The 11890-nt window shown below is 45.3% G+C and overlaps 1 protein-coding gene across 1 annotated transcript; it reads left to right on the forward strand.

The window, feature by feature from the left end:
* The first annotated feature begins 8544 nt into the window (after positions 1–8544).
* LOC126235145 (synaptonemal complex protein 1-like) lies at positions 8545–9597 on the forward strand. The gene has a single exon (XM_049943877.1). The coding sequence runs from the start codon at positions 8545–8547 to the stop codon at positions 9595–9597; it is 1053 nt and encodes a 350-aa protein (XP_049799834.1).
* The last annotated feature ends 2293 nt before the right edge of the window (positions 9598–11890 follow it).

Here is an 11890-nt window from a genome sequence, read left to right on the forward strand (position 1 = left end):
AGCTGCTAAGGTTCAGTGACCGTGTCAGAATTATATTAGAACAATTAAGCCCTCGGTCACAAATATTAAGTCAAAATTGACCAGGTTTAGACGCTACTATGGTCGTCGTCTTCAGAATTAAACTAACTGTTCTAAAATATAATAGATATATGAGACATTAATGAACTATAGTGTGTACTGACTGGAGAGAGATGCAGTGCAAAAGGTGTTCTACTAATAAACCCCACAGAATTCTGAACACAGCTTGTTAACATCTAAGCCAGTACAAACTGAGATGAAAAAGTTGTTTATTGATTTTCTGAGTCCATTTCCAAACACTCGCACAGGAAACATTTAAGATCTTGTATGGATGGATGCTTTTTAAGGTTTTCTTAGAGGTTTCCTACTAGATCGGCGATCACACATTGTGCGACATGCTGGTTAACGTGAGTTCGCGGTACCTTCATTCCTTGCAGAATCTTAGTTTATGACAATGCCATACCATTTATTTCCAGAGCCTTCAAGAATGGCATTGGGGATCAGGCATTCTGCCACCACGCCATATTACTCGAACCCATTGTTCGCGGAGAGTTTGGACCGCAATTTGAAGGTTGGCGTGACTACTTATTCAGACCACACGCCTTGGAACGAAACTCTGGAATAGTTAATGTACAGTGCCGGAAAACACATTTATACACCCTTTTAGAGGGTTCCAGTTCACGCAAGATTTACAACATTGTATAAGGAGTACAAAAAACGATTGCAATGACAGATAGATAGCACAAGCGGTCCTGACGTACCAGATATCGACCTATACTGAAATACACGTACGTGATATAGCCTCCACTTGCGGCAGTGGACGCGCTGACTCTGACATGCATTCTATCGTACAGACGGCGAATACTGTGCTGGGATAGGTTGTGCCACGCTTCCGCGATCTGCTCACGTAGTTCTGTAAGAGTTGTTGACTGACGAGTCTCACGAGTGACTTCTCGTCCCATCATTCCCCACACGTGCTCGATTGGAGGCAAGTCTGGAGATCGTGCTGAGCAGAGAAGTTTCTGCACGTGTTGCAGGGCACGTTGAGTTTCACGGGCAGTGTGTGGACGAGCATTTTCCTACTGAGATAACGCATCGACTTTCCGTTGCAAGAACGCCAAAGGATCGGGTCTAACGGGACTCTGCACGTACATAGCGCTGGTTAGCGTCATCTCCAGAAGCGCCATAGCTGAGCGAGGGTTGTAGCTTATCGCACCCCTGACCGTAAGGCCTGGGCTGGGGCCAGTGCGACTAGGACGAGTACACTGTACGAGACAACGCTCACCAGGTGTGCGTCATACCTCAAACGACCATCACTTGCTTGTGGGCAGAATCTGCTCTCATCACTGAAGAGCACGGCGCACCATTCCATCTTTCAAGCATCAATAAGGCACTGCACGTCGCCGCTGTAGCGTGAGAGAAAGACGAGCTAGAGGTGCACGTGCCCGCAATCGCATTGCTAAAAAACAATTAGGAACAATTCATGCTGACACATCTGGGCTCAAAAGCCCTCTGATCTGCGCTTTAACAGCTGTACGATCTGTCTCATTGCTGCATTACGATAAGACGATCTTGGCTGATGTCTGTGCTGCTTAGACGTACAGAACCCCGTCTACGGTAGTGAAAGTGTCTACGTGACCACTGATACCAGCATCGTTGCATAACTGGCGCAGCACATCCAACTTGTGCGGCAATTCCCCGAAAGGAACGTCACACTACTAGCAAGGTCACAATTTCACCCCTTTCACCCTCTCTCAGATGGCTGTAGGAAGAGCGAGTGCATTTCTGTGGCAAGGTAGCCTGCTTGCTTGACACGTTTGCTCCACACTGTACCTTTTGGATGTGCGCATTACCTATTAAAGGGTAGATACAGATGGCGCTCTCGTAGCTATGATACTACCCTACCTGTTCGTGGACCACGTTGAAACTATTATTAGTACATCTTCTATTCCTCAATACGGCATATGCCGTCATCGTATCAAATGGTTGAAATGGCTTTGAGCACTATGGGACTTAACATATGAGGTCATCAGTCCCCTAGGACTTAGAGCTACTTAAAGTTAACTAACCTGAGGACATCACAAACATCCATTCCCAAGGCAGGATTCGAACCTGCGACCGTAGTGGTCGCGCGTTTCCAGACTGAAGCGCCTAGAACCGCTCGGCCACACCGGCCTGCCCATCGAATCAAAATCGAACTCCTTCCAGGTGTATGTATTCAACAGAATCCGGCAAGAGACACATAATAGAACACTGACGGAATTAGTGTTTGTATTCGGAACTAGCTCCTCATTGTATAAGATATGAGCGGTCGAGGGTTTGTTGCCCAATAACATGTCCCGTAAAGAGATGAGGAAGAGATGGAGTCGTGCCAGTAAAAATACATTGGCAGCCAAACAGCATCTTGCTCAGGATTACAACGGGGAAGACACCGTGATCCGTCTAGACGGCGAACAGAGTGTATATCATGGAACACAAGCTGTGGCACAGTGACAAATTGAAAAGTGACCCGAATGTAGAATAAATTTCCTTTACTTCACGTCTACGGTCACAAATTTTTTGTCGTTAAACTACCGGTTTCGGTCTTTAATGACCATGTTGAAATCTTTTTTATCAAGATTACCGGAACAGGTAGTCTAACGACAAAAAATGTATGGCCATAGACGTGAAGTAAAGGAAATTTATATCATAGAATTTGGGTAATCTGGTCAGAGCGTAGACGAAACTAATGGGAAAGCTTCTTTCTACGGCGCTTTAAGGATCATTTTGAAATTGTTCGGTTTTCGACCCTGCCACCGTTTCAGTTAAAAATGTTTGTACGGCAAGGCAATGCATGGCGCATGCTTCACAATCTAAAATGGTGTATAACCATTGAGTTACGATGTAATATATGTGACTTTGTGATATTACTGCAAGTTTCTTACACCGATTATTGTACACTCCTGGAAATTGAAATAAGAACACCGTGAATTCATTGTCCCAGGAAGGGGAAACTTTATTGACACATTCCTGGGGTCAGATACATCACATGATCACACTGACAGAACCACAGGCACATAGACACAGGCAACAGAGCATGCACAATGTCGGCACTAGTACAGTGTATATCCACCTTTAGCAGCAATGCACGCTGCTATTCTCCCATGGAGACGATCGTAGAGATGCTGGATGTAGTCCTGTGGAACGGCTTGCCATGTCATTTCCACCTGGCGCCTCAGTTGGACCAGCGTTCGTGCTGGACGTGCAGACCGCGTGAGACGACGCTTCATCCAGTCCCAAACATGCTCAATGGGGGAAAGATCCGGAGATCTTGCTGGCCAGGGTAGTTGACTTACACCTTCTAGAGCACGTTGGGTGGCACGGGATACATGCGGACGTGCATTGTCCTGTTGGAACAGAAAGTTCCCTTGCCGGTCTAGGAATGGTAGAACGATGGGTTCGATGACGGTTTGGATGTACCGTGCACTATTCAGTGTCCCCTCGACGATCACCAGTGGTGTACGGCCAGTGTAGGAGATCGCTCCCCACACCATGATGCCGGGTGTTGGCCCTGTGTGCCTCGGTCGTATGCAGTCTTGATTGTGGCGCTCACCTGCACGGCGCCAAACACGCATACGACCATCATTGGCACCAAGGCAGAAGCGACTCTCATCGCTGAAGACGACACGTCTCCATTCGTCCCTCCATTCACGCCTGTCGCGACACCACTGGAGGCGGGCTGCACGATGTTGGGGCGTGAGCGGAAGACGGCCTAACGGTGTGCGGGACCGTAGCCCAGCTTCATGGAGACGATTGCGAATGGTCCTCGCCGATACCCCAGGAGCAACAGTGTCCCTAATTTGCTGGGAAGTGGCGGTGCGGTCCCCTACGGCACTGCGTAGGATCCTACGGTCTTGGCGTGCATCCGTGCGTCGCTGCGGTCCGGTCCCAGGTCGACGGGCACGTGCACCTTCCGCCGACCACTGGCGACAACATCGATGTACTGTGGAGACCTCACGCCCCACGTGTTGAGCAATTCGGCGGTACGTCCACCCGGCCTCCCGCATGCCCACTATACGCCCTCGCTCAAAGTCCGTCAACTGCACATACGGTTCACGTCCACGCTGCTGCGGCATGCTACCAGTGTTAAAGACTGCGATGGAGCTCCGTATGCCACGGCAAACTGGCTGACACTGACGGCGGCGGTGCACAAATGCTGCGCAGCTAGCGCCATTCGACGGCCAACACCGCGGTTCCTGGTGTGTCCGCTGTGCCGTGCGTGTGATCATTGCTTGTACAGCCCTCTCGCAGTGTCCGGAGCAAGTATGGTGGGTCTGACACACCGGTGTCAATGTGTTCTTTTTTCCATTTCCAGGAGTGTATTTCAATATGTGGGTGCCCTCTTCAGCAAACTGGTGGGAAAGGGAAATTGTATCAGATGAAGTTGAATTTCTGTTTCGACCATGGGCACAAACAAATTGTGGCGACTTTTCGTAGTGGCTGCGCGCCATGGGGGGGGGGGGGGGGGCAGTGGGGGGGGGGAGGGGGAAGGCAGGCTGTCTGTTCATTATCGAAATAGAATAGAGATCCCGTAGAAGTAGTCAAATTACCCTCCGCTACACACCGTCAGGTGGCTTGCGGAGTATGGATGTAGATGTAGAAAGGCGGCAGGGTCGTCGTACGAGTATGGAGAAGTCAACGTGGTTAGTCGGTGGATGGCCTACGATGGAGCCGTGTTCACCGAACTGCAACTTTATTAAAGAGTAACGTTCGATGCGGGGTGTGGCCACATAGTGGGGACATAAACGGGCCAGGATGGCTGTTAATGTTTAGTGTCTTTTTTCGAGTCAGAGGACGGTGATTCCCTGTTGCAAGAAGAGCACTAAGAAAGTAGTTCAGAGACTGACTGTGGTGTATTTGTTGTTTCAATTGATTCAAGCCGTGTTTAGTAAACGGCACAAATGGTGCCCACCGAGTGTAAACGATTCATAAGAGATATTGCACACGGAAAACCCAAGTGCACAGTGTTGTGTGTTGAGGTTATTGTCTTAACTTACACGCGAAGTGTGCGTTCTATTTTATTCTTTTTCTCGAGACTATAGCTCTGTTAATTTCGTCTCTTATTACTATGCAGTGAACCTGGCCATAATTCCATATACTGTTGTGCAGCGACTTGAAATTACTAATCTGTGAGTTGGTAGTAGTGCTGCCAGTATTGACTAGCTGTTGTTGGGAGTGGTTTGAAATTCCTTTACTTAGTTTACTGCGAATGTATGAGAGCCCAATTGAATGTGAGGACTGCATTCCTAGTTTATTATTGTATTTATTTAGTGACTCTGTTTATAGGCTATTTTCATTTCGTGGCTAATGTATATTTCCGAAAAGAAACCGACTATTGTGAATTGTTGGGGTTCTTGTCGTTGCCCCAAATTTTAGTATTACTGGGGCTGTCTTATTTTGTAAATGCTGAATTATTTTTCCGATGGAATTTTAATTCATTCCATGCTTCAGGAACCATAGATGGGCCTCATATGTAACTGTCGTTTGTCGAACTGCTATTGGGAAACTGATAGGGAAGATATTTCTGGCTTAACAAACCTGGTTGCTAAGGTAAACCAACACCGGCACAACTTTCTGCCCCCACCCCAACTCCACCCAAATCCTACTTTACATAATATATCCCACGTGAAGCCTGAGAACCTCTCCCTTGTCATATGTCTTGCACTCCAGGTGGAATGGTACTGCCGTGGCTAGTTCACCAAAGATCTCATTAATTCTGAGAGAAAATCGACCACCCCAGGTCCCTTGTTTCGATTTTGGTGTTCCAGCGCACTACCAAATTTTTCTCGAACGAGTATTGTCATATATTCCATCTCAACGTCACCTACCCTCTCCGAATCTTCATTTAACCTCTGTAGCCCTTGAACGAAACTGAAATTACTGGGGTAAAACTGCAAACACTAACATTTATTATTATCCCGTCGACATAAATACACATTATTCGGAAATCGTCGTTACAAATTTCTAGGACCAGTACAGAGGAGTGAGTACTTAACGTAGCTTGAGAAATTGGATTAGGTGTGACACAGTACAATTATTAGATGGCAGTTCGAAGGAAAACAGAACAAAACTTTAGGGTGAGTACATACTAATTAATTTCACCTTAGACATTCTTCTTGATATTTGCTACTAAATTCCATACAATTTTTTGCTCGAACTACAGTGCCAATTGTACGTGATCTGTCCTATAAATCCCATAGTACTATTCATTACGAAGTACCTCTTTTACCACGACTCTCAACTTTTTCTACAAAACGCTCAAGTGTCTTGTCAGTGGAGTTGCTCCACTATGCACTGAAGACGAGACGGCGCTTTAAGCCACATCTGGTTGTAAGGGGTCCGCAGGCCCTTACTACTAAGTTTGCGCTCACACAGGTCGACAGGGCAACTATCGATTAGTGCGTGCAGGTCGCGAGAGCGAAAGGGGGTTCACCGGAGTGCCGAGTGCTGCTTGGGTAGATTCCCGCGAGGCGGGAAGAACTGGGCGGAGAGTTAGAGAGTGGAGATGTACTGAAGTCAGGGTGTGGTAGGTTCCCGCGAGGTGGGCAGAGCTGTGTAGAAGCCAGCAGTTGAATTAATGCAAATTACCGGCAAAGGGAGTGGCCAGCGCCGTGGTTTAACCCCTTTGTGTTAGGATTATACGGGAAAGTGAGAAAGTTTAGTTACAGAGTGATTTCAGTGATATTGAGTGCCGCTATTGAACTTCCGCGTCTACCGCGCCGGCATTACTTGGATTACAGTGATTGGATGTTGCGTGTGACGATTAAGAATAATTAAAGAAACCTGTGCTGAGATTAACCATCATTAACAGTGTATTGACGAAGGCAGTGGCTGTCTCCTTATTTTGTGCTTTTGCTGAGAATACAGATCTTGTTTGTGTCCTTCTTGTCACCAAACAATACGTATTACAGTATTTGCGAAGGACAATACGGAATGTAACATCCCCTGAGCAGTCCAATCCGATTGCCAGCCCATTAGGTACACGGTCACATTAATCAATTATCTAAATTTGGGCTGCTATTCAGATCCGCGAACGAGCGGATAAATAAAAGAGTATGTTACACCCTTGGCTTACCGTGAAAGGACAAGTGCAATTTTCGGACGAGTCATAATGAACAATAGGTAATTTACCGTGCTTATCGCCAGAAAACTAATTTTTCAATGTGGAACCGGGACAGTGCATGAACGATAAAATCGCGATAAGGAACAGTGCATTTTTGAACAATACGAAGTAATAATATCGCACGATAGTGACAAAACTGTTTTTCTTGCCATATTAAATAGAACAATAGCGTCATTAAACTGTGTTGTAAAGTGCAAACGCGAAAATCCGCGCGAAAAACTGTGAAAAGTGGACGCTAAAGAAAGACACGTGTGAACAGTAAAATAGTGAGACGAGCCAAGATTTCGTCACAAAAGTTGTTAGAAAGATGTTTAGTGATAACATGTTGACAGAAATTATTTTTTGAACGGTGAAAATCGGACGGTTTAGTGTGGACCCAGAAACTGGTATGCTGACGATAATGTATTGTGGCGACGCAATTAGTGAGTGACGTCACGCAGAGCCACGTAGCAGTTGCACCAAAGAGCTTCGATCTGCGAGGTGATTTCACACGACACCACGGCGAAAGACGCAACTTCGAGACAACGAGCGCAGTCCCGGCATCTAGCGGCCGAACTATGAACTACGCCCGCCTGCAGCGCCACAGAGCGGCCGACGGGGAACTACGTCGCCTTGCAGCTGATCTTCAACTTCACGCGAGCTCCAGCGGCGGCACAGCCACGCCCATCTCAAACGTCAAAACATCGCGACTCGCGGTAACGTCGGTTGGTGAGTGAAGACGACGGGTTAACATAACAGTAAATTGCAGTGTGCAGTATTCGCGATAAATAAACAGTTTTTAAATGATATTTACGTTAGGAAAAATGCTAAATTGCAGTAAATTCAGAAAAGTTGCGAAACATACTCGGAAGTCTAGCATGCTTATTTATGCACACTGCACTGGATAAATGATAATTGTTTTGGTAATTTTGCATTTTTAGATTTTGTGAGTGTTGTGATTATCTTGTTTAAAAAGTTTTTACATAAACTGTGTATGTGGACATTGTTATTGAAAATTTAGGTTTGTGAGAGCTGTTATGTTCAGTACTTAGGCATGTTGTATCATTTTGGGAACTAAATGAAAGGATTGCAGGTACTGTTTGATTAGTTTCATGGTAATTAGGAGAGTTTTGGGTTATTGAAGGTTATTTTGTATTACTTGCCTGGGCATTAAATATAAACCAAAAATGTCTTTTGAAGATAAGCAGGTCTGTGAGGCAGTAGTTGAGAGGAAAGGGATAGGACAGGAAGACAAAGATGATTCAGGAATTAGTGATTGTGGATTGTCATTAGGAAGCCCATCAGCACATTCAACTAGTTATCCTGAGACACCGGGACAAACGATGGGAGCTAGGCCAGTTTCAGAGGATGCAGAAGTACGATCAATGTTGGCAACCTTGCTAAAAGAAAGTAGAGAGAGGGAAGAAAGGTTACACAAATTGATAGAGAGGAGCGCCCAAGAAACAAGAGAATCATTAGAGAAACATTTTCAAGAAAGGGAAGAAATAGTACGAAAATTCGGAGAATCATTAAAGGAAGATTTACGAGAATCATTAGAGAAGAGTTCACGAGAAACAAGAGAATCACTCAAGGAAACTATAGCACAAGAAATCAGAACCTCGTACACAAAGACGGAATGTAATCTGAGGAAGGAAATACAGGAGTTACCAAAACGACTGAAGATGAACGTCGACGAGAGAGAGAGTAAGCTACAGAAAAATATAGGCCAGGTCCAGGGAGACATGGAGGAAACGGAAGGAGAGTTAACAAAGAAGATAGAAGACGATGTTGAAGAAACTAGAACCGAATTGGGAGAAAGGATCACCGAGGTGACGCATATGCAGAAACAATGCAACGATGTGGTTGAGGGGATAGGAGATAAGCAAAACCAATTGGCAGTCAATCCGAGGAATGCTGTAGCCATGCAGCGAAAAGAAGATGACCAGTGGGTTGCAATCGAAGGTGAGGCCTTCACTTGTGAAATCAAGAAGAAGAAAGGGACTACGGATAATGGTCAGTTTGAAGGAAAATTCTTGAAGGAATGCTGGCCCAAAAGTCGTCAGTGTGCAGCACTTGAGGACCCACTACGATGCAGACCACTTAGTAATTGGAAAGGAACGTCGGAAGAATTTGCCAAACATTTGTGGAAATGGAACGAGATTTTGGAACAACCCCTGAGTGATAACATAATGGTGTCTGCGATAAAAAGAAGATTGAATCAGAAAAGGCAAGGAACCGTATCCAGGAGCCTAATTAAAGGTAGAGAGGCCTTAATGAAGATACTGGAGCAGTTGGAGTCTATTAGATCACAGAAATACAAGCAAGCTAATGATCGAAACAGAGAAGGGAGTAATGACCCAAGAATTCATATTAATCATTCGTCTGATTTCCGAGGAAGAGGCGGAGGAATCGAAAAAACTGAAGGACACTCCAGGTGAGGTCCGGTCAAAAGTGAGGGCTATAAGGACCCGAATAAGCCTGCTAAGACATGATTAGGACAATTAGTTGTAAAATAGACTTTTGAAAGAGGGAAGTGTTTATTTTCATTGAGTTTCTTGATGTATTACAATTAGAGTTGCATATTTCCTGTCGAAGATTGTCTCAGAATGAATATAAAACCTGTAATAGCTAAATGGTAGTGTAGAATTCATATGTTCTGTGTTTAGGTAAGAATTTTTGAGTATATATTCTGTGTGTGTTTTCATTTTGATATTGGACTATAGAGGACTATTGCTGGTTGAGATGAAAAATTGTAACTTTGGACAATGCCATTTATGTGATGTAATAACCTTTTGTAGAAATTGTTGTGGAGGCAGCCCACTACCGGAGTCCAGGATTAATTTGCAAATTGTAAATTCATTAATTATTTGTATTGCATGTTTTGTTCAATGTAACTATGTTTTTAAATCCCTTGCCGATTCTTTTTCACCTGCGGTTCAAAAGAAGTTTTTGAGGGCGGGGATGTAAGGGGTCTGCAGGCCCTTACTACTAAGTTTGCGCTCACACAGGTCGACAGGGCAACTATCGATTAGTGCGTGCAGGTCGCGAGAGCGAAAGGGGGTTCACCGGAGTGCCGAGTGCTGCTTGGGTAGATTCCCGCGAGGCGGGAAGAACTGGGCGGAGAGTTAGAGAGTGGAGATGTACTGAAGTCAGGGTGTGGTAGGTTCCCGCGAGGCGGGCAGAGCTGTGTAGAAGCCAGCAGTTGAATTAATGCAAATTACCGGCAAAGGGAGTGGCCAGCGCCGTGGTTTAACCCCTTTGTGTTAGGATTATACGAGAAAGTGAGAAAGTTTAGTTACAGAGTGATTTCAGTGATATTGAGTGCCGCTATTGAACTTCCGCGTCTACCGCGCCGGCATTACTTGGATTACAGTGATTGGATGTTGCGTGTGACGATTAAGAATAATTAAAGAAACCTGTGCTGAGATTAACCATCATTAACAGTGTATTGACGAAGGCAGTGGCTGTCTCCTTATTTTGTGCTTTTGCTGAGAATACAGATCTTGTTTGTGAAACTGTGTTGTGTCCTTCTTGTCACCAAACAATACGTATTACAGTATTTGCGAAGGACAATACGGAATGTAACATCCCCTGAGCAGTCCAATCCGATTGCCAGCCCATTAGGTACACGGTCACATTAATCAATTATCTAAATTTGGGCTGCTATTCAGATCCGCGAACGAGCGGATAAATAAAAGGGTATGTTACATGGTGCATGAGACTTTCCCAAAAGACCAGACAGGGATGATTAAACTGATCTGTTTGCTTTGATCAAGAAGGGTTTTCCAAGTAAAATTTGATGGCAGCACGAAGGACGCTACCAAGTTACAAGCTCCTAAAGACAGTTGAACGAAACGCATGCGTTCGTATTACAAAGAGTTTTTGTTTTTCATGTGGGTTCTCTCTTCGTAACTGTCACGAATGCAGGCAAATAGTTGAGGCTCTTCACGAGGGAGACATAGCTAGTGCGGTGAAGTACCGCAACATATAAAATGTCAGAACGCGACGGAAATCCCATTTGCGGTCGATTAAACATTTTTACCCTGCACAAAGACAATAGGCATGGTTGTGCAGCGTCTCTTATTCGTTGGATGGTACCGAACGAATCATTGACAAAGCTGATACGAGTGAAAAAAATCTTCTGCCAGGACGATAGAGTGAGGCAGACATGATAATGAGAGAGTGAGAAGTCAGCGATGAGGCAACACAGAGTAACAGGAATCAGGAGAGGCAGACAGTTTGCCGTCTACAACCGTGCCAATCCACTGACTATTCTGATTCTGAGTCGCAGTCGTTCTTATATACTAGTGCTTATTATCACATTATGACTTACTTGTTCTACGTCCGTGTTGAAAGATTTTACCTTGTGATTCGATGCACGAATCTTTAATTACTCAACTGCTTTTCCTTGTCTAATCTAAGCCTCCAAATATTACGTCAGTACTGCTTCTGTGAGGCAATTCCCACTGCCAGCAGCCCCCGGTAGTGCAAGCAAAGGAACACTTCGTTGGCTGCTGCATGCTACCTTGAGGACTAATCCACATGTAAGTAGGAACGAGTTAGCAGCACGTCACCTCAGTGCTACAAAACATGGACGTTGATTTTTGCTTTGTGGGGCGCTAAACTGCGCGGTAATCATCACCCGTAAATGTCACGATTTTTTACACAGTACAATCTAGCCACTGTCACGAATGCGCTGATGATGAAGACAACACATACACCCAGTCTCCG

Source organism: Schistocerca nitens, chromosome 2 (assembly GCF_023898315.1).
Source record: "Schistocerca nitens isolate TAMUIC-IGC-003100 chromosome 2, iqSchNite1.1, whole genome shotgun sequence".
Classification (NCBI taxonomy): domain Eukaryota; kingdom Metazoa; phylum Arthropoda; class Insecta; order Orthoptera; family Acrididae; genus Schistocerca; species Schistocerca nitens.

Coding starts and splice junctions, on each gene's coding strand:
- LOC126235145 (XM_049943877.1), top strand. CDS start 8,545: ATGTTGGCAACCTTGCTAAAAGAAAGTAGAGAGAGGGAAGAAAGGTTA.